The sequence below is a fragment of the Falco peregrinus genome, chromosome 9, assembly GCF_023634155.1.
Source record: "Falco peregrinus isolate bFalPer1 chromosome 9, bFalPer1.pri, whole genome shotgun sequence".
NCBI lineage: Eukaryota > Metazoa > Chordata > Aves > Falconiformes > Falconidae > Falco > Falco peregrinus.
Genome location: NC_073729.1, coordinates 12,704,355 through 12,728,395, shown reverse-complemented (window position 1 = coordinate 12,728,395; position 24,041 = coordinate 12,704,355). Strand labels below are relative to the sequence as shown.

General features: G+C 37.5%; 1 protein-coding gene across 4 annotated transcripts in view; it reads right to left on the bottom strand.

Annotated features, from left to right (window-relative positions):
• The window catches only part of CSTF3 (cleavage stimulation factor subunit 3), a 50,847-nt gene that overhangs the window by 16,139 nt on the left and 10,667 nt on the right, over nucleotides 1-24,041 (bottom strand). For all 4 annotated transcript variants that reach the window (XM_055814572.1, XM_055814571.1, XM_027778429.2 and 1 more), the window contains 2 exons: nucleotides 1,342-1,374; nucleotides 862-959 (listed from right to left, as the gene is read on the bottom strand). In XM_055814572.1, the coding sequence (XP_055670547.1) occupies nucleotides 862-941 (80 nt within the window). In that variant the 5' untranslated portion in view covers nucleotides 942-959; nucleotides 1,342-1,374. The remainder of the gene's footprint in view (nucleotides 1-861; nucleotides 960-1,341; nucleotides 1,375-24,041) is intronic.

The window sequence follows — 24,041 nt, the reverse complement described above, 5'->3', positions numbered from 1 at the left end:
TCCCACTTCCCTTTACTCAGACATCTTTCAGTACCTTACTACCTCCTTGACCATATTAACAGGAAAAATAGAAGAAAGTTAAATTAGATAAAAAGATGGGGGGAAGGGGGCACACTGATGCTTTAATTGTTTCAAAACAGTCTTGTAAAAATTAAGAAAAATCTGCTTTTTCCCCCTCGTTAATGCAGTAGTTATCTTGGCAGTTATAGTACAAAGACATTATGGTAGGTTGAGGAACAGTTTATAGATGCTGAAAGGTACTGATGTTACTTGAAACCTCAAACAAGAAGAAAAAGCATTAAACACCATCTACAAGATTATAAACAAGCAAAATGCAGCAACTGAAAAGGGATGAAAAAAGGATACATCCCCAAATTTGGACACTTGTTTTTTCTGCCTTTTTATGCATTCCAAAACCTTCTCTGATTACTGAGCTATTTACTATTGCTAGTCAAATACAGTACCTCAGCTAGAACCAATGCTGAATTCTGTGGAGACTCTGAACAGGACAGTAAGGGAAAGGACAGCAAAAGATCCCGACTGAAGAAGTGTGTTTCAGGTTGGCTCAAGCACCAATCTCATCTGCAGGGAACTGGCATGGAAACACCAGCTACTCCCCCACTCTTGTCCCACCCTGTTACATGGATCCAGACTAAGGAAGCAGTTTTATCCAGCAAGCTCAATTAAAGAAACTTTAGAGTAAATGTTTTCATAATGTAGATTATATATTATCCCCCCCAACACTCTACTGAAGATCCCCAGGCAGGTTTGCCACCCAGGTCCCCCCCCACCCGCTAGTCAAAAATCAAGAAGAAATCCACCGTATAACTAGAATAATTCAGAGCAACTCTGTTAACTTACTTGTAACTAGGTAGCTTCCCCTTGGTTTCTCGTACATAGGAAAGGTAACATTTCCATAAATCAATGTGTAAAACCTTCATAAGGCATCGCTGAAATAACTGTTTAATACATCAAGAAGATGTGATCAGGATTCCAGATACAGAAATTAGGTTTCTACTTTTAAAGCTATACAGTATGAATTAAATTAATCTTTGTAATTATGATTGAGATTTGTAAGAAAGAGTAAATTAAACTACTTGTCGTCTCTGTGCTATGTAGGGGAACTAGAGAGAATTATGCAGGGAAATTCCTCTGCGCACTTCACCAATTACAGCTTGGTAGTAATTTTAATTACACAAATTGGCTTTAGTGATACTTCTTATCTGTGTTTTTGAGTTGCATATTCAATGACAGCTATAGTCCTTTTCAATCTGCTTTAGCCCAATCACGAGATACTCATTCTTGCTACAGAAATATAGTACATATATTGATAGGACTCACCTTTTCCACTTTGTCATAATTTTTTGCTTTAATCTATAGGGAAGCAGAAAAAAACAAATCACTTAAGAAACTATTTTAGAATAGTAGGAATATATTTTTCATACAACACTATAGCATTCCAGTTGGTACCTTGGCTGCCTAAACTAATTACATCGTAACATCACATAATGTTGCAAAATTATAATTAAACATACAAAAATCATGTACTTCGCTTAGCTTTTCAAAATCAGTGAGTTTTAATTTTTTTTAAAATTATTTTTCATTTCCACTAGGGCCAAAATTTAGGTATCAGTAAGTAAAGTTGCTTTTCTGTACCCTGGTTTGGGCAACCAGACTCTGCCTCTTATTTCAAGGTGCTCTGTTGCCTTACGCGCACATACTGACTTCAGTATCAAAGCCTCTGGCTCAGGTTTTAGTAAATCAAGGGTAAAATACCATATCTGCAAAATGATAGGCTAATAAATGTATTCTATTTAAATATTTATTTCTCAAAGTACACTTTGCTACAGTATGCTGAATAAGGGAATAATAAACCATGGAGAACCTGCTTTTCCACAGGTGCCCTGGTGCTGCCTTCCAGGAGGGACCAAACCACCCTCACATCTCAGCACTCATTTCATTCAGACAGCACACACACCGCAAGGGTAGAGGGTGAAACCTAGTCTCGAAGTAACAGGTTGCCTTTAAGACAGGACAAAGAAGAGCACAAGACAGATGCAGAGGGCAGACTGGCACCCGTCATGTATTTATTAACTCCAGTTATGTGAATATACTAGGCAATTCGTACAGACACAGCTTGAAGAAACAAGGAAAATCAACAATGCCTTTAGAAGATGCTTATCTATGCTGGAAATAATAATCTTTTAATGAAATAAGGATTTGTTATGCTGTGTTGCATTTTTTTTAAAGCATCAAAACTCCCTTTTAAATCTCATTGCTCTTTACTTAGGGGATTCACAGCTTTTATTTTGGTGTGAAACATGAGCCACAGGAGCAGCTCTGAAAGCCTTTCCTTCCCCCCCGCCCCCCAGGAGCATGGCAGCACGCAGCAAACAACACCTAGTGCAAAAGGGTGCTAATTGTATCATTTTTATATTCTTACAAATGTCTCTTCCTCTGTAAAAATCAAAAAAAGACATCTCCCATTTTCACTTCATCTTTTTTTGATGGCAAGAGTAACTTTGCAGGTTCCTTAGCACCTCTTGGAACATGATGAGAAGGATTCAACTCTCAGACAAGAGTCAGAGCTCTCAGTCTATGCCTCCCACCGCCTGCAAACCCCTTTCACCCTTGGTCACTGAGTGGAAAATAACAAATGAGTCTTGGTTTGTATGCCTAAAAGCACAAAGCACAGCTGCCTGCACTTTTTTTTCACTTGTACTTACTCAAGTAGAGTCTTCATTAACATGAGCAGAATTTTTTTTTAAAAAAAGAGAGTGAATCCCCAGGAGGCAGTATAAATCCTTTTTTTGGTGAAAATTAAATAAAATTAATCAATGGCTTTGCCCCTGACAAAAAGAACAAGACCAAAAATCACTTTTAAAAGCTCAGAATGAAAAGCTGTTAATCAGGCAGGGCAAAAATTAACAAGCCTTCCTGGTTTAGCCACATAAAAAGTGTTTTGCACGTCTGCCTTGAGTTACTACACCAAAGTTGACAGGGCTGTGAATGCTCTCTGCCTGCTTAGCACATCTCGCTGTCACCCAAAAGCCCACTGACAACTATTACTCAGTGTCAGTGACCTATTTTTCATTTTTGACCTCAGTAGTTGTATACAACATCAGGTAAGTGCACTGTAATCTCACTTAATTGTTTACCAGAAAAACTTATTAGCACCTGGCAGCACCGTGACCAAGCAACATCAAAAAGACTGAGCACAAGGAGTACTTATCAATTAGATGACATGCACTTCCAATAACCAAAGATCATGAAAAATAAAATACTTTTTAGAAAAGAGAAGCTATATTCTTTATTTGCATGGGTTATGACTCAAAGAACAAAGCATCTTCTACATGAATTATCAGGTACATGAAAAACTGCTGACCACAGCTGGATTTCAAGTCAGTGTTATATTATTTGTTAAATCTACACAAGTGGTTTGATAGTGATACCTGAAAATTCAGAAATCTTGGTACCAATGAAGTTCAGAGGCTGGAAATTGGCAGGTTTTGTTAAAAATAAAGAAAAAGCAATATTGCCCAGTGCTTTCTGGGTCTCTCTCAATTAGCAGCTTTTATGAAGCCCCCAGAGCCAGAGGCAAGAGCAGCCATCTCTCCTGCGGGAATTTGTGTTTCTCGACTCACCACTGGCAAGCAAACACCCTGGCAGCCCTGGCTCAGGGATGCCACCGGGATGGGGACAGCCCATCACCAGAGAGAGCACATGCTGCCTCCAGGACCCACTGTCACACGTTTCTGTTACATTTCTTGGGTTTCCTATCACAGACATAGGAACAGGCAGCGATTAGATGTGAACAAGCATACAGGACTGACATGAATGCTTCATGCTTGTCCTTAAAGACAAACATAAAGCAAACTATAGATCTTTACAGCAGATTATCCTTCAATTTCTAATGCTGCCTGTATTCCTGATAGCTTTAATTCAAGGGGTAGGCATGCCCCTCACGGAAGAAGCTGAGATACAGGGGTGTCTCCAACACCTACAGAATGAGCTCAGGCGTATTGTCATTATAAGGTAACACTTTTAAGGTAAATTCTAAGGTAAAACAAGTATCTCCCCTCTACCCTTGAAGACTATACAAAGGCAATCTAGCCTGACTGGCTCAACTCAGACACTCCTGTAGTAAAACACATCTGACCTGCCTTCCTTTGCCTGTGACAATGAGAAATTCCATCTGTTTTGCTGAAACAGTAACTTTAATTTCCTATTGGACCATCTAATGTTAAGTCACTACTGTATCAGCTTTGTACAAGACAAATTCGTAACAACAGGGTCAAATTTCTTCCCTGAATACACAGCATGCTTCCTTATAATGAGCTTCACAAACATTCAAGGGCAAAATTTAATCCATAAATTACACTGCACTTCACCACTTTTAACAACTTAAAAGACATGTCATTTATGATTATGCAAAGCAAGAGGTTTTATTATTCTAAAGACTTAAGTCTCCTTGTAGTTGTCTGGCAACATACAACAGAAGCCTAAAAAGAGCCCTACTTCAATCTTTTAAAGCATTTCTTGGTTTCAGCCAAGCTCCTAAGGAAGGCAGGCTACTATGTGGTACTTAAGGATCAGCATGGCTTTTTCTGCCATCCATTTCTACATGCCAACTCCACCTTATTTTTCAATGACTACTTTCTGGGGAGGGGGGGGGTAAGTATTTTCTTAAGCATAAAATCTATCATTCCCTTATCCACTGCCTCCTACTCTACCTTGGGTGAGGTAGATCCTCTTGCCCTCTGCTCTACCCACCACTCCTGCACTGCTCTCTAACGTGTTTTGGAACATTTTTTGGAAGAACCTGAATAGAAACATTATGCACCACTGGCAGACTGCATCAGCTGAAGAACGACCAACTGGGAGAGGAGAAGATGCAACAGCAGTGCGAGCGTCAACTTTCCCAGCATTTAGTTCATAGTGGTCGGTACTTTTAGAACTACTATTTCCTAAAATCTGGTTTCATTATAAATACTACCATGTACGAAACACCTTTAATGTTTTTTTTTAAACACATACACAACACGTTTCAAGTCCAAAATTACAACCAGAGCCTACATGTATGTATTTGGAAGTATTGCTTTTGTTTGTTAACTGAAGGGAGCTCACTGTGAAAGACCTATATTAATTCAGTTAGATGACTAGGTATCAGATAATTAAAAAGTTCACATTTTAAAAATAAAATCAGACTACAAAAGATTTATCACCACTGAATCCATCTGTGTTGACTTGTTTTTTTATTACATCTTGATTATTATGGTAATCAACTATTCGCTGTCAAGCTCAGTGGGATGCCGTTTGGGTCTCTATTTGTATAGAACTGCGGGTGTAATGAAATAGATCCACATTTAGCTACTAAATATAGGCTAGGGCTGGCTGGAGAGATGTTTGCACTTTATCTGCAGAATAAATACTGCTTGGATCACAGTAGTTCAAACTTCCCCAAAGAAACATCATCTCTGAAAGGATGGAGAGAGTGTAGCATGCTAATTCACCCTTCTATCTTTTGCACATTCAGCCTTTTGCTGTTTGCTGAGGCTTCCAGTCAGTGACTAATTGTGTGAGCACTTAACTTGACAAACTCATTTTCCCACAGGTCAAACAACAGCAACTACCTTTGCAAATAACAAACCAAGCTCTGTTCAAGTACATGAAATGCAGGTGAAATCCAGGACTGACACTGCACTTGCAGGTGGTCATTAACCCAAGGAGGCTGGATTCTAACTGCCTAGATAACTGGATGTAAGACTTAGTATGCTGAACAAACCACATACTGCATTTGTGCAAGATGTTCCTCAACTTAACCAATGAAATCCTCCATTTAAAAACATTAGCATGTAATTGCAGATGAAATGTCTTTAATATGTAATTTTACTACAATTTGTACCAGATAAGGATTGAATGATTTGGTATTTCTGCAGTCTTCATTTGGAGTTCTAATATTCTTTGTGAAAATAGAGGTTTTATCTTGCTATTAGTAAAGACTGCAAGGCAGAGATACACACCAAGTATGGGAGAACTCATTTTCTCAAAATGTAATGAGATTCTAAGTATTTTCATTCAGTATGGTATAATTTTTCACATTCACATGATTGTCTCAATTTGTGTGTCTGCCATAAAATGGGATTTGAAAAGTTCCTTAAAATTATTCTGAATGAAATGCCTCCAACTACTGTTACATGTATTATTTCTAGAGCTTCCAGAACCACGGCATTACATCAATATTTAAGTCATGTTGTTTCCACTAGATATATCATGACTTGAACAGGATGCAGTCACAGCTGCCATATAAATGGCTATAATGTAGAGCAAAGAAAAAGCACCATTTTGCAGTCTGCTTCTGAGGGAATCTAAGAACAGAGTATCTCTGTTGGAAGGGACCTACAGTGATCATCAGTCCAACTGCCTGACCAATGCAGGACTGACCAAAAGCTGAAGCATATTAAGGACATTGCCCAAATGACTCAAACGCTGACAGCCTTGTGGCACTGACCACCTCCCTAGGAAGCCTGTTCCAGTGCCTGACTGACCATGCTTCCTGATCACAACCACCTTTTAGGTTTCGCAGTTGTTTCCTGCTTAACAAAAAAAGCGCTCCGTCACATACATAATCACGTATTTGTATGTAGAGACACTCTGAATCTGCTCACAGTATTTAAGGATAAACAAACTTCTCAGTGACTAAAAATATTAAGCCACTGAACAGGACCTATAATTCTGCAAATTCAATTCCCAGTTAATAGCCTGCACAGATAAATAAGAGAACAAGCACCTGCTGAGCAGGCAGTGAAAGTGTTAACCTTCTATAGCAAAATTCTGGGCCACATTACCATTTTCTGTTAAAGACAAAGACAACCAGTAAAAGGCAGCCACGTCTACAGGAAAAATAACTGCTTATAAATGAAGGGCAGCATTTTCTATAAGGAGCCAAGCTGCAGTGGGAGACTGGGACAGCACAGTAGCAGAGCTAGAGAAAGCTGCTGCACGAAGAGCCAGTAACACGCAAGGTTGCTCCTCACTAAGTTCTTGAAAATTGTCATTACAGCCTCATGACCCCAAGCCTTTAACATCTTTAGGAACAATTAACCAAAGCACATCAGGTTAACGTACTCTATCAACCTTTCTCCTCTCTGAGGCAGCAGCCTAGAGAGATCTCTACTAAACATCACCACCTGACTAATGGTAAAGAGGGGGGGGAAAGGCATGACTGAAGACTTGCAAAGACTATATCCAAAACTGTGAGCTTAAAACCAGATTTATGTAGAGGTTTGGGAAAGGGGGTAACACAGCTATGCCTGGCCAAGGACAGCAACGGAGCAGCTCAGAGCAGAAGTCTTCAGAAAAGAGTGCAAAGGAAGAAACTGAAATGCCACTCCGAAGACACAGTAACATATGCCCCAGCTGAAACAGTTAAATAACTCTTAATTTAAAAAAATCTATATAAACAAGGTGCATCAGGAAAGAAATTAATCCAGAAGAATACATGAATATAATATCCTTAGGCATCTGCAAACTGTCTGCATTCCAGAAGTGCAGTAATACAAACACAGAGAATCTGGACAACCTTGCTCAACAAACTTATAGTAAATGGACTGATCTAGAGGTGAAGAAAGATTCATGCATTGCAGTAAAGAAACTCAATTTTGCTGCTAATAATACAGTTTGGATTAACTACCCACCCCATCTAATTCCTAAGTGTCTACTCTAGTGTAAAGAACAAGGACTTTATTAAGAAATAAGAGCTCAGAGACAGTTAAAAAAAAAGCTATTGTGCTTTAGTTTACACCTTTGTGCAATTTAATATCCATGTATAGACAAATCTTTAGGACCCGCATCTGCCTCTACTCCCTTACAAAAAACGTTGCTCTCTTGGTCCTGCACTGAGGCACTTTATTCACACCAGTACTTTGAAACGCAAGCATAGCTTTCAGGCAACGTTATCCGGATGCTAGCCAGAGACCGTACAGAGAAATACCAATTTATAGGCAGCCTTAAAAAAAAAAAAAAAGTTGTGTGGTGACAAAACTGTTAAATGGTATTTCCAGCTGGAGAACAGTACTGAATTGCAATCACTATCTCATTTATTTCTGGTGTCACATATACTTCTCTTTTTTCTTCCCTTTTGTCCAATCTGAATTATAAAAATGGAAGAAGCTATTTCTCAAGTGTATTTCCTCTTCCTTCCCATCTATTGAGTTCTACTGTTATTTCCTCTCATTTTGCTTGTTTGTGCATTTTATTTCCTTTCCAGAACACATTTTCAGAAACAGAAATAATTCAGATTTTCAGTTATGTTTAAACACGAATCCCCCCTCATGTTACTACTTCACTGCTATTTTCCCTCCTGACAAACAGAGTTCCATTGTTGCACATCTGTCTCGTGGATTAATAGAATTCAAGTAAAGCTGGAGGAATAGCCCTTTTCAACTCATGATGATAAGCATGCTCCATGCTCTTAAGAAGCAAAAAACCACAAAACACCCCCACAACTTCAGTTATCTGTTACTTCATCACCCTACAGATCTGACATTTAAAAACTGCCTAGAAATTGGGGGTGAAAACCAGAGTTGATGCATCTCTAAGTTTTGTTTACCTCTGAGTACGACTTAGCCTACTGAACTGACTGTTCTTTGCTGTACTACTCTCAGCAGTTCTTACACACTAATTTAAAAATCAATAGACCACAAGACCTCTTTAATAAGCACCTTCTGTTTGTGGTCATGCCATGTTTAGTACATGGCAACAGGTATTTCCTGGTTAGAGAAAGACAGGACTACATTATCACTAATTACTTTCAGGTTTTTTTTAATAGAAGTTTTGATCCATTTCTTTCTGTTTAGTCAATTTTACTCCCATATTGTCTTTTGCTCACTTTTTCCATCTAACAGCTTCACACGGTCACTGTTCCTTACCCACAGATTTCACCTGACTGAACTGCACCATCCAGCTTTACCCTCCATGTTCTAAACTGTGCCTGTAACACTCCAGCAGCCTACCCACATACATGTCTGACTAGAACACCAAGACCTCTTACCGAACACCAGAAAGATGCCTTTCATGCTCCCTGCTCAGCACTGTTCAAGAAAACATGAACTTGTCTTTGGTGTTCAGGTCTTGCCATGCATGAGCATATTTTCTGTAACAGCGTCTAGCTTTACGCTTATCATTGGGAAGTACGAGCTACCTACTCCAATCATTTTTCTAAGTAACGGCAGACAATCCAGTGCTCTTTGCTCTTTTGGTCTGCATTTTATTGTACAACACATCTTCATCTATGGTACCCGCTCTAATATCGTCTCCAAATCATAAATCCTTACCTATTCATTTTGGCAACTTGCCTGTTATCAATTTTAATGTAATATTAACTGAATGAAGTAACTTAGAGATGCTAAGCATCCTTCTATTTTCCACTCCTTTCTAGCCAGATCCAACTTGATAACTGGATTCTCAATTTGTCTGCAAATCTCATTTTAATAAAAAGCCAATTTTTAACATGCCCCATGGGTTGTAATTTCCTCTTCAATTTCACACTCACTTTAAGCCACAACAGAAAAAAAACATCCCACATTCACACTCCTGCAAACTGCCTTGCTTCCTTCCCAACTTAGGCACTTTAGTTCACCTCCACTTCTCATTCCTGTTTCTCAACATCTTGTATTTTACAGAAGCAGCTGGAAGTGTTAAAGTGTGTTTTCAGCTGGTCAGCATTAACAGATCTACTGATACCCTTCGCAGTTATTAGGAAGTAAGCCCTTTCACAAAGAAGCAGTGCTTTTTTTGCCTAGAATTAACTTTATATTAGTTTAACTCTCAGAGGAACAAATTTATAGGGCTCAAAGGCACATATAGCACCCATGGATTGAAAGAAATCTGTCAACATGACAAAACACAATGAGATAAATTAAACACTTGCTGTTTTACTTATTGGCCAGATCACTGAAGTTAAAAAGTTAAATTAAGAGGGAAGCCTAAAAAGCAAGGTATTTGGCACATCTCATTGGGCTACACATACCTGATTTGTGAACTCAGGTAAATTACACCAGTTGCCTACCTCGACCGCATATCATAAGCGAATAAAGTCTCTCAGCAGGGGCAACGGAACTGGACATCGGCACTTCTCTAATGCCTTTTTCAGCTAATTTAGTTAAGATAAATAGGTGCCAGTATCTTTTACAAGGTTGCCAAATTGAGAAGCATAGATACACTGCAATCTGCCATCACCACTAGCGAGGTGCAAGCCCATAACCCAAGTTAAAAATTCCTTGCAGTACAAAGATGTTAAAAACAAGGCAGCGATGAGGCTGCTGCAACAGATTACCTATCATAAGGATTAAGCGAGGTATCACTACCTAGAATAATGAAAAGCCAATTGTTTAATTACACAGACCCCACACCTTACAAAGCTCTAACTTAAGATCTAACTTAAAACTCTTCATTTAAAATAATTTTTTCTCTTCTATCAGAAATCAGTGTTCATTACAGTAATATACAGCTCATTAAAAAAAATCATTCCTCTGATTTTCGTAATCGCAAAATAAAAGTAAGAAAGTGTTGATTTACTATGTAATTTGATGATATAGCTGGAGAAAATGCCACACTTTAGGGGGCGTTGAATTCCCCATTAGGTTTATAGTTTGATGATTTCCTATTACACTCATTGCATGTCTACAGTTTTGATATATTCTTCTCAAATATGCTTGCACAGAAGTGCAGAAAAGGATAAGTTTAATAACGTAATTGTTTCACTGAATTATGGGATTTTGGAAAATTAATTTTTATACAATAAAGTTATCAACAATAATTTTTGTATGGAAGGTTTTAAGATTTCTCTATTCATCCACCAAGATTGTATGTTAATAACACACCTGCTAAAATTTCAGAAGGATCTTAGTATTTACAGGGATCCTTGAACATCTATTTAAAAAAAGAAGCAACACATCTAGAAGGCAGCAGAGGTCCATTAAACAGTCTCCACATTGACTTATCAAAAAGGTCTAATAGTCTAAATGAAGACGTCTTAGGACCACAAAGAACTACTGCCCATTTGAGTGGTCAAATTCAGAGACCATGCATTAATTCCTCCCATTTGCTAGCATGGAACTACTCTAATAAAGGTTCTCCCCAATATAAAGACAGCCAAACAAGCAAATCTCCTAAGGAAAAGTAATACAATTTGCTCAAAGAGTAAAAAATGGTACTAGAAAATGGAACTGTATCATAAAGCATACTCTTCTTACTGTTACAGTATTAGTATGAGACAAGCTTGGCCTGTCAGCAGAGGACAAGTTCTTAATGTTTGGACTCTCCATGGCTGGAAGGTGAAGACTTGTTGCAATAATCTGTTGCAAAAATGGCCCAAAGAATTGTTCTCAAAACCACTACATTGGTTGTAAGACAGTCCATATCAAGACAGTTGTCTCATCACAAGAAAACAAGAATCAGAATTAAGTTAATAGCGGAGAATAACGCTCAGGCACAAGTAAGTCTCTGCAAATGCATCGCAGAATCAATCTGCATTTGACAGGATGCATAGACTATTACAAAATTAAACTTCAAAAAACCAAAACATATACACTTGAACTGCAGTGCCACAAAAATAATCTTGTAAGTAAGGGATGTGGGTCCTGGCTTTGCCATGGATTTCTTATGAAATCATGAAGAAATATTTATGCTGTCTGTCATTTACTAAATTGAGAAAATAATCAGCCTCAGAAATACAAGATTAGCCTAATGACTGAGCTCATTTTGTTCTACAGCAATGAGATGTTCCAGCTGAATTTCAGGGAATTAGCGTATTTTTCTAGTATAGGCAGCTGTCCTAATCAAAAATCCTTCATATGTTTGTCAGAAATCAAGGGAATTCTCTACTGTTTCCTTTCTGAGAATGCATATTCTTATTCATAGTTACTGAAAAGTCTCATCTATAAGTTAAAAAAGACCATATTTTGAGAGTCAATTACAGAATTAAACATCCAGATTTCTGTCTTTTAGCAATGAAAAAGAGACAAAATTCATTGTAAAAGTAGCATTCAGTGGTAAAAATTAAGTTTTCTTCAACATGAGTTTTACTGTAGGATTTTCTCAGTATCTCGTTACTAAGTCTGGACTGATCACAAGCAGCCTAATCTGAAACCACATGAACAACGCAAATTTTTGGTTAAAGGCTTGATCCAAAAACATTCCAGTGGGTAGATTCTGCACAACTGTTTTGGGAGCTCTGTGTCCAGAATATTTCAATTTTAATGTAATTACTACCCCAGGTAATCAGGCCACTTAGTACATTAAAACCAGGGTTCTAGAATATTTAAATGCGATGCAATTTTTCCCACTTAAACAGCCCTGCTGGGCTTCGATCTATAGGAACAGTCCCACTATTCATAAAACAGGATAAAGACAGAAATGTATGTACAACTACTTTTAAATCTGTATGAGTTGATACTAGCACATGGATAGCTTACACTTGTAAGCTACCTTACACTTGAATAGTTAGCTACATAGAGATGCACTGAAGGTGGAAAATAAAAATACAGATTACACATTCCCATGCTTTAGAAATGAAAGCTATGCAGGTGAAGTTTCCACTGAAAGGGGAGAGGGATTAGCTCTACACAGAGGTCTTCAATTGTACAGGTCAACTGAAATAGCTTACACCTTATGCAAGACTGGTTGGCCATGTGTCTGTGTTCTTATGCACTCCAGGCAGTTAGAATTATAAGAATAAAAGGCATTTAAGCCAGCTGTACTTTTTGTAAGACAAAAGACTTGTAAAGACAATTCATTATGTTGTCCCATTTAAAATGCACCAGTGTCAGATTAGCATTGAAGAGCTGCTCTGATGTCAGATTGTACACAATGTAATGTGCTATTGTAGCTGCACATGCAGCTACGTAGGTGCATTTACATTTTACATCTTAAGATGAAATGCAAAAGCCCGTCATAAAAGCAGTACAGAAACTCAACAGTCCATGTAGCCCAGTGAAAGAGAGCAAATGAGAGAGAATACATCTGACACCCCAGTTTCCTCCCACCTCTCCCCATCTAGGTATATAAAGAAGAAATAGCAGAAGTTAGGGTCAAGTATTAAAGCTAAAGACTCTGATTTTGGAGCGATGAAAGGACACTGGCACAGGTAAAGCCCTAAACTTGCCAAAGAAAGGTTAGCCTTGACCCATAAGCTAGAAAGAAAACCCTGCTTATAGACTGGAAATGGAAGTGCTATTTTTATGTACACCTGTACAAAACACACGCAGCTGGTAGTTCTGCCCCCCTTGCTGGACAGCACTCCAAGTAATTACAGTTTCTTTTCACTAAAGCCCTATTTGATACCACTTATCTCATTTCTTTGATGCTTTTCACAGTGAAAACTGTGTCTGCTTCTACACCCTGACACCAACAAGAACACCCATGTAGAATTAGTCATATTATAGGCAACTGCTGTTTGAGACAATGGAGATCCAGTTAGTTTGATACTTCTTCCCCCTACCCCTCGAACAGCATTTTGTGGCTTTTCTGCTATAATTGATGATTCAGAAACCCAAAGTGTTCTAAAGTTTCCTGTAAAAAAGAGCCTCTTTGGTAGACAGACAGCAGGCAATTATTTCATTCGGACTGTGAGGACTTTAACTACTAGAATAGATGCACTGTTACGTAGACAAAGACTAGACAGAAAAAAACCCAGAATACTTTCAGATAGTATTTGCATTAAAGAATGTTGCAAAATGCCGGCCGGTTTCAAGCATTGCATTAAAAATGTTATGTAGGTTTCCCAGCTGATTTCTTGCATCAGGTTTGCACAGAAGCACCACACAAGGGACCTCAGAAATACTAAAGATAGTTTTGTTATATTTTACTTCTTTAATCTAGGATGCCAAGAGCAGCACTTGGTCTGATGTAGACATCATGCATACAACAATACACCAAACCACCATCATCTGTAAAAATGATATGTAGCCAGTACACAGATCTTAACTGATCATCTCTATCACAAGCAGAAAATAGTTGGTTAAGTGTAACACAGAGAACTGCTACAAGAACACAAACTACCCAAATTGAGACGATGCAGCGCACAGCAAGGCAGACAAGGTTCTCAAGAAAAGGTGTGCATTTTCCTGCCTTCAGACTTTAGCCTAGCGTTGGAAGAGAACAGTGCTTGACTTGTTTTTGGTGTACGTCATCGTGGTAACGCAGCATGCCTAAAACACTCGTTTTAGCAACATGGTGAAGCAACACTATAGAACCTCTGTGATTCACTGAATCGCCCAGTGCTTGAGCAGAGAACCGACCTCAAATATAAATCACAGCAGCCAACACTGCTCACACAGGTGAAAAACATCAGTCTAGACAGTTTTTAGCAATTCTGCCAGCCTGGGAGAGAAGGCAAAACTCAGATAATACTACGAAGTTCAAGTAGTTAGCACAATTTAACAGTTGGTCAAGATCTCTATGCATCGGAGGCACAAAAGTACACTCAGAGAGCAACGAACACTGTTTGACTGGAAGATCTTGCAGAAATGACAGACTGCTGTGAGGCTGTCATGCAGGCCAGCAATAACACCGCATCAACGCAGTGTCTTCATTTGACTGAGACCAAAGATTAACAAGAACTATCTAAACAATTGTTTAGAAACAACAAGATTTTTCTCATTAGTAAATTAAAAACCCCCACAGACTGACTTTATTCGCAAAACTTTTCTGGGGGTAAAACTGAATTTTAGGAACATCAGTAAAACGATAAAGATGTAATATCTAAGTTTGTGCCTTTTTTGTGTGTAAGCAAGCCAGATTTCTTATGCAACAGTGATTTTTTTTTTTTTCTTTTCACAGCTAAGACTGGTAGCAAGAACAGCAGACACTTTCTGGTATTATGAAAAGAGAAACTTACCTCCATCTGCTTAGTGCCAGAAAAGTATTTCTGCTGAATTCAAGTCTATAATCTAATTTTAAAGTCCCATAGTACTTCCCTCTTAATACCCATGTTTAACACACGCAAAGCAAGCATGTGGGATGTAGGAATCTTAAATAGAAGTTAAAAAAAAGGAGAGAGCATGAATTATGTTTAGTCACATCTTATGTTGGAGAAATTAGTTTTATCCTTTAACAATAAACCATACACTTGGTTTCCTGCTCAGGCTTACCAGCACTGAGATTCTATCAAGGGCAAATACCATGGAATATTCTGAGGTTTTAAACAACTACTTCTACTGCCCATTCTGCTAAAGTATTCCTGCGCAATACGTGAGTTGACATAAACATATTGCATTCCTTGAGAAATGCTAGCTAGTGGGCAGCAATAACGGACAAATTACATATACTTACCAAGGCAGCAATTCCTTTTTTTAAAGGGTGGAGTAGGGATGGGGACACTAAACATTTTGGCTTGCATCCTCAGCATTTTTTCAAGTAACTTGCAACCAAGAAGTCATGCACTGAGGACTATTTTACAGTGCACTTTTACGAAGAAAACTTAAGTAGCTAGTAAGGTGTCAGGGGCACCTATCTGTACTTTTAAACGTTTATTCCAGTCTATTTAAGACCAGCCTACTTGAAACTTTACGTTCATTATAAATGAATTGTACTTTCTTTCAGTTACTTTTTATATAATCATCAGTCATCATCACCATGGAATAAGCATTTCTAGCACAATTTCACAATTAGACAGAATTTACAATTCCCAAAGCCACAGTCAGTCTAGTACTAGAATGATGAAACTCACCTAGTGAAACTAAAACTGCTAAACCAAGACTCTTGGTATAAGGCTTGTCATTCTAATTTAGTATAGATGAAATGTTTCTTCGTGTACGAACTTGTCAGTGCTATCAGGCTATGCAGGCAGACTTTCAAAGTATACTGCTTGTACTAAAACTATTAATTACTCAACGTCTACAGAAAATCTGGGGAGGGAGGTCAATTGACATAGCTGAGGAAAGAAAAGTTGCAAGCTAAACTTCCACTGGCAAGGTGTATTACAAAAGCCATTTTCTGTAAACTTATTTGCTGTCACTCATCTTTGACTTAAGTTAATTGCGTGTTAGTAAAAGACCATAACACCTTTAAGTAGATGAAAGCCTACATGTATTGTTACCATCATTCTATTCTCCACAACAGTAACATCAATGAGAGCTGCTTACACCTCAAGATCCTGCATGATATGATGCAATTAAAATTTTATCTTCTAAGCATCTGTGATACAATATAAAAGTGTAAACTAAAGAGATTAACTAAACAAAGTTTCAGGGAAAGTTTAAATGAAGCTCAATCAGAACTGTTCCTACAACATACTACATGTCATCGGCTGCTAAATTTGTTAACGTGCTTTAAAAATGCAATACCATTACAATCTCACCAGCAGCTATGCAGTTGCATAAGCATAATCAAGAGATGTTAAGAGCACCAGATTTCTTCTGCAATAATGAGGATGTAAAAACATTTGTCATGGGATTAATTTTGGATATTTTTTTTTTAATGAACAAAATCAGGAAAGTTACAAGAAGGAAAAAAGTTACCATTATTACTAGCGAACCCCTTCTCCCAGCTTTCTGCCCTAACAAAACTGGTAAGTAGAATTATGACATTTAAATTCAAAGAACGTGTCTGAACTATCCAAAGACAGCTTCTTGATAAGGACTCATGGGACCTTCCCTGTCATCTGAATGATGAATTGCAAGGGCACACTGAAAGACTGTCCCACAGCAATACCTGATGGTCCACAATTCTTAAGAGCAAATATACTTCTAATTCTGCCCATGAAAACATAGAAAAATAATCTTTTGATAGAGAGGAATGGGGCAAAGGCAGGCCAATACTGGACCCAAGACAACAAAAATAAAGCACAACATCTTTTTCCTACTCCTTTACATACTGCATTGAGTTATGTTTTTGCACTGAGATTAAAACTATATATAATAATTAAAAAATCCATTCAGTTATTCTAAATATATTCCACTTCAAGATTACACACAATTTTTGTGAATTATGAGTATCTATAAACTTAAGTAATCTAAGTAAATTAACTGTAGACAATCTGCACTGATATGCTCATACTCAAGATTTCTATTTAGTATGCTTTTAAAAGAAAATTAATTATGCTGTGTGACCTTATTACACAAGCAAGTATATACACAACAATGACTATATATACACATACATAGTTTGAGAGATTCCAGAAGCATCCCCAGGCATGGAATCTTTAGCATGTTTTCATTTAACCATAAAAACTAAATCAAGATTTTATCAGTGAATTTGAAACAGTGCATTTGACTGTTGTTTTACTCTCCTTTCCAGCTTTGGTAGTAATACTAAGTACACCCCCCAAACACACGCGCGCCCCCCCCCCCCCCCCCGCCTTCAGTTTTTGGGTTTATTTGGTGTTGGTTTTGTTTAACTTTTGATCCATCACTTGATCAAGTAATACATACATGTGTATAAAGGGCAACATGCCCTTGACGCAAGCTGCAGGGATGTGGAATTTGACAGAAGTCAAACACAACATTTGTTTCCTCCCCTTCATAACCCCTGAAATCAGATTTGAGATTATCAGTAGTATCGAAACAGGACACATCAACAGCTTCAAGACGGAATTTGAAACTATTTTGAAAATATGCTAAAATAGGTCCTAAATTGCAACAACTCTACTGAAAGTTGTACTGGCACCCATACATACACTATAAAATACCATCAATTATACCAACAGCGTTACATGTTTTATTTCTCCAGGCAGGAGAAACACAGATGTAGTAAAGAGCCGGGGAAGGGGGCAGAAGACCCTTGCAACTTTTTGCTCTTTGACAAGGCGTCTTCCCCTTTTCTAAGGAAAACAAAGACCCAGCTGCAATTGAGTTGCCCTTTTTCCTATTTGGTCATACTACGAACATTTTGGTAGTTCCACCAAAGACAATGAAGTTCACTCACATGCTAACATCACCACGTCTGCTTTATCTGCAGGACACCCAACTATACATACCTGCCACCTTGCTTTTGTATATCTAACCCATTCTGATCTCTGAGCAGAGAGTTTATTTTTATTTTAGTTTAACAGTAAGATTGGTGTTTGAAAACCTATACTTCCAGGAGGGATGACAGCTGAAGTTGATGGCTTTGCTGCAGTCTGGACACAGAAAATACTAAATCAAGAACTAGGCATCATTTTGCAAGTTAACTTTCTACTCCCAATGTGTGACTTGCAAATACATTTTTTACAATGTTCTTAAAATCCATTGCCACAAACTAATATGGAAGAATCAAAATTTATTGTAAGAGTTTGTTCTGCTATGGTCATGAGTTAACACTTTGAAGAGTGTATGCAATTTCTCTTCCCAGTTCTACACACTGGTTATTCCTTATTCCATGCACTAATGCAGCAGTGAGGAACTGGAGAGAATAAGCTGCCCTCCTTAGAAAGTCTGTTTTGCGCAGTCATATTACAGGAATCTAATGAGGTAAGACAGTTGACCCTCCATCACACTACTGAACTTTTCAAATTAGTTGATTCAGAGGAACAGTTTGCATTACTAAAGCCTATATAATTTAGATATATGCATGAGTTCCATAACTGTTTTGCTGAAACACAGAGCGAGCATGAAAGTATGAGTAAAATTACCAAGCTTCCTGACCATACCAACCTCCTCTTTCCGAGAAAAGTTGAAGATGTTAAAGCTCTGAAACCCTTTAGTCCAGCAGTCAGTTTACAAGACCTTTGGTTACCAACAGATCCACACTGTGTGCTTACTGGAACTTGCGAAAATTATGATTAATACAGAGACCCTATCACATGGCATAGTACAATCCGCTTCTAAGGGAACAGACCCAGAACCAGACTTCAATGTTTACACTTCAGGTTAGAAGTTGAGTTCTATTAAACAGTCTTGTCTCAAGATGCAACAGGACCCCACTATATAGCAGTACTATGGAAAACTGTCCACAAATTAAATTTAAAAAGAATGTTTTTCTACTTACAATGCCTATTCTTAAAATGAGACATTTCTGGTGCCGCAGTTCCAATGAACTCTGAAAATGCTCTCATGCTTCTACACTATGATTATTTGTCACTACCAAACTAGTTAAACCCCAATACGGATCAGGTTCAGATCACCACAAGATCTTCTCATGTGTAGTTAACTGCACGTATACAACTTGCCACAAGAAGCGTGAATGCCGCCTGTGCAATGGTACAGTTATGCACCAATGCATATTTCTTCTCACTTTTGAATTGTTTTATGTAAGAAAGGAAAAGTGCCAAAGCTTATGGTATTATGTACACAGCACTTCATTGCAGAAGTCCAAAATTGTTACTGGATGTAAAGCACCTGTCACACAGAAACCATCAGTAAGAAAAAGCATACGCTAACAAGGGGAAAAAAACCAATGCACACTCTTAAACGAAGAACGTTTGTACTAACAGAACAGAGGAGGCCAGAATGAATGGCTTGCCTTCACAGAGTTTCTAGCCAAGAGAACCACTGTACTTCTTCACAGCAGTGACTCAAAGCCTTTTCATACTCTGCAAAGAGATTCTGCAGCAAATAAAGTCAAGCATTATTATGTGTAGTAACACTAATAGATAAACTTTAACAGAAAGTGTTCTCTCAGCCATCTGGCTTCTCAAAAATCGTAACAAAGAGCATCAGGTAACTCAACCAGCTGACAACTGGAAGCTGGAAGAGATGTAGAAATGAATGAGAAATCACGATTACAGTTCCCTCACCCACGCAGATGAAGATAACCAATCTGTACCACAGTGTACACAAGAAAGCGCTGTATTTTTACTTCTGGTTCTTGTGGGCTCAGACATGAGAAAAAAGCTCAAGTTTGTGCCTGACCTAACACACATATTCCCCCCTCAAAACATCAATAGAAGAATCCGCAAATGACTTCAACAAAAGAAACCACACCATGAGAAAAAATTTCACTGTCCTTGTTACATTTGAAAGTGAGACTTGAAAAGTGTTGTGAACAAGAGCTTTATATTATAAACTAACACTTCTAATAGGGATGTTTCTGTCACCCCACCAGGAAAGAATACAACAGAACAGGAAACAGTTCATGTTTATTCATGTGAAAACAGCAACACACTATAGAAGAGGGTTCATAGTAATCTCTTCATTAGGCATCACTTCCACTTCAAAAATTAAAATTCCTAACACTTTCCCATGATATTTTTAATGATGAAATACAGAAAACAATTATTAAGAAACCCACTACTGTAGCACCACGCATCTTCTCAAACTACAAATGTCAGTTATGTGGTTAAATTTCTGGTATTATACAACTTGTAGGCCATGGTAACTATGCAAGATGTACATGCCTGCATTTACATGTTGAGTAGAAAAGATAGGAAAGAAGTTGCATTCACTTTCTAGTGCGAGTCTACAATAATCACACAGACAGAACAACATTTATTAACAGGAATGGAACAAGTCCACACATGAATAAGAAAAGATCATAAATAATACAGTTGCAAAAAAGATTAAAAATCTTAGACTGAGATAGTCAAGAATGTGTAATATGGATGTTTGTACAGAGCACCTGTACAGCAGTTTCTCAAAAGCAGAAGTTTACTACGAAGATGTGGTAGACTAGCCTGGTCCAGGGCATGGATTATATAATGGGTATGCCTTCCATTAAGAAATTAACAAAGATCAGCTACTGATATATACAATATTTTCAGTTGAAACCACCACTAAACAATCTCAGCCAAGAAGTCTATTCTACTTTGACTTCTGATCACTCCAACTTCACCCTGACAGGAGTCAGTTCCCATTGTTCCCCAAGCAGATGAATTTTGGTGGTACGTATAACTTTTTTTCTGAACTCAGAACCAGATTAAAGTAAAACAGGGGAAGAAAATGCTTTGAAGAAACACAAACATTTTAAACAAAAACAATCATTTTTCTAAATGGTTTTATTTACATTTTTCATATACAAGTATGTTAAATGATACATTCTGACTAGTATCCACACCAGTGTGAATTACATGAATTAAAGATACTGATGTATTGCATATGATGAAATGCAAAACAATCAACCCTAAGCTTTGGTCCCACCCTCTGAATCCTCATACAGCATCTGGTTTGTTACCAAGACATCTAAAATTCAAAGTGTTCATATCAAATAGAAGTTACCTGAACAAATATATCTAGTTTCATTTCTTTAGAACAAGCAATAACACAGGAGTCTTTCTTGCAGATTTGCAAGACGAAAAATACATATTAACAGCCAAACACTTTACATGCATGTTACTAGCTTTGTATTTATTGTTTCTAGACTTGGGGTATTTGTCACAACTGTCTTGTGCTTATGATTTTTAAATCTTTAATTATGGCAACCTTTCAACCTCTACTAACAACCATTCAAAGTGACCAGGATATAATGCAATATACTCAGCAGCAAAAAAGGTAAAAAGGTGTGGTGTGAACTGGCCTGAAACATTCAGGACAATTACAGATCAAAGTTTTCACTCAGAGCAACTGAAACTAAAAATTCTTTAGATTGTTAAAAAGTGTTGCAAATACATGAGCATAGTTTCACAAATGTGCCTAAGAGGACTTTCAAGCTGGTGATTTCTCAAAGGAAACTAGCAGAGAAAAAGGTGACAGCTTCAAAGGCTTGCTTCAGAACTACTGAAATATTTACAACACTGGTAAAGTAAAAGTTCTTTCAAGTGCACGAAACGCATTATGAAGTCTTTCTGTATCTAAAAGATGGTGCAAACAGTCAAAGAGACAAAGGAAATAGTAATAGACAGCTGGGCCTATGGGATCATAGGGTATTACATCAGAATTTATTTTTACATTTCTGTAGCACCTTTTAGACAGGTGCCAAAATCACTAAAGCTAGCCTCACAACAACCCTGTGAGGTAGGTAGGTATCTGTTTTAATAATGGCAAAACAGGTTAAATAACTTACCCAAGAAGACACAGCAAATCAGCACAGCAGGCTAGAATCCAGATCATGTGATCTATGAATTTAACATTAAGGCACATGTGGGACTGAGACTTACATGCTCCCTTTTAAAACTGTGAAAAGGCACTGACATGTGAATTGATTCAAATTTTCTGGAAGTAGATTTTTATGGGAAAGGTATCAAGAGAAAACTGTGCTTTAAGCAACTACAGTAAATAAGTCTGAGTAAGAACAGTGGCATTACTGTAGCACTTCCTGAATTTTAGTAGATGCAGAAAGGGTAACTATTTTACTTGCTAAAATAGTTTCAAAAAGACTACAGTCTGTCAAATTCAATAAATGAAACACTCTTCTCCAAGTCTTACACATTCAAATGCTATGACCCATAAAACGTGGTGAGCTGGGAGTTTTTTACTCAATTCTATTATTCCTATGTCCTGCAACTGCTTCTTTGAACATTGGAAGAAATAAGAACCAGTGTGAGAATCAAAAGTTTTTGACCAATTAAAACTTTAATAGTTGAGTTCCCATTAACAAACTGTCAAAGCATGCTCTTCCCAGTTTATCTCCACATTCTACTGACTACCAAACCAGCAATGACAGATCTGAGCATATAAATCAGTGCTTGGCATATAAAACAGAAATGTGAAGAATTCAGTTACTTCAGCACAGTCTGCATATCAACAGCAGTAAGTTAGATGATATACTAAGTGCTGAGCACTGCTTTACACTGTATTCCACTAGGGAACAAAGTCATACACAAAAAGGAAAAGTCAGTGAGCTGAACAAACACTGTCATAAAACCAAGAGGTAATCAGAGCAGTAAGGTCTGCACTTAAAAGCTCTGCATTACAAAATGCACTGGCATATGCAGGGAAACAGTTTTTGTTCATATACATTGTAACCAATGATTTCTACTTGAAGATTGGAAGTGACTAAAAAGAACACATTCCTCAAGTCAGGCAAAGAGAAATGTAAGATTTCTAACAATTTTATAAAGAATACAGCTGTTAAAGGGCTAATTCCTTTTCCTATAAAGCCATAGTCCTAACCCTCACCCTAGCTCATCTTCCAATAGACCACCACTATGTAATGATATTCAGCTCAGATTTATGGTGTTAAGAGGACTAAATTCTCTAGTGAAAGACAACCTGCTAGAAAACCACCCCCACTTTCCTCTCCCTTTTTGTCTTTCTGTGATGCAAAGAAGAAACATTACCATGTTACAGAGGAAAGCGACATGCTTGTTTTGACATCAGGAAAAATGCAGCTTACAGATGACTGAAGATTTAGCAATTTTCAGATTTAAGTAGTGAGGCAGTGAATCAAAAGCAATGCTAAACAAAGATTTACCACAGGTTTACTTTCCCAAGTCAAGGCTGGAAAGATCTACCCTTCTGAACTACCTAAGAGGAACTTTGTAGCAGGAGGAGACTACTACAATTTCCAAAGAAAAAAGCTTTTAGAAAATACCTTCCTTATATTCCTCGTACATCTTAAGGCTGCAATAAAAGCTGCCTCAAAAACAATCCCTGTATCTCAGGTAGCCTTCAAAAATTAATTGAAATCTTAATTTATATTCAACCACACTTAAAAAGAACATTTTGTTTTGAGTTTACTCTCAGATGGGACTGTACATATAATATGTAACTTAAAACAACACTGACAACAGTGCCCAATCGTGTGAATATGTTTTTTTAGAGAGGAATTTGGAAATAGGTTATGTCAGCTTATAGCTATAAATGGTTACAATATACTAAAAAAAAAAGGCACAGATAAACACATGGCTTTTGAGTTAAATCTGTCACTACGCGAGTTTTGAGAGAAGTTACTAGAACCAAGAAAGAAAAACTGAAAATTTAAGTTATAACTGGGATTTTAAAAACCTCCTTGTTAAGATGAAAGATAAATTTCTAAAATATAATCTCTTACATTTCTTTCAAATATGACCCCTTTCAAGTGTAACCTCTACCAGAACTCTACAAGTTTTACCATTGTTTTGAATAATACAATCTTACATTCTATGTCTTTTACATTTGAAGTGTAGTTATAGGCAGACACACACAAACGTGAACTAGTGATTTTATGCCAATTCTTCCCTTCTCAAATTTACCTTGTGTTACCTG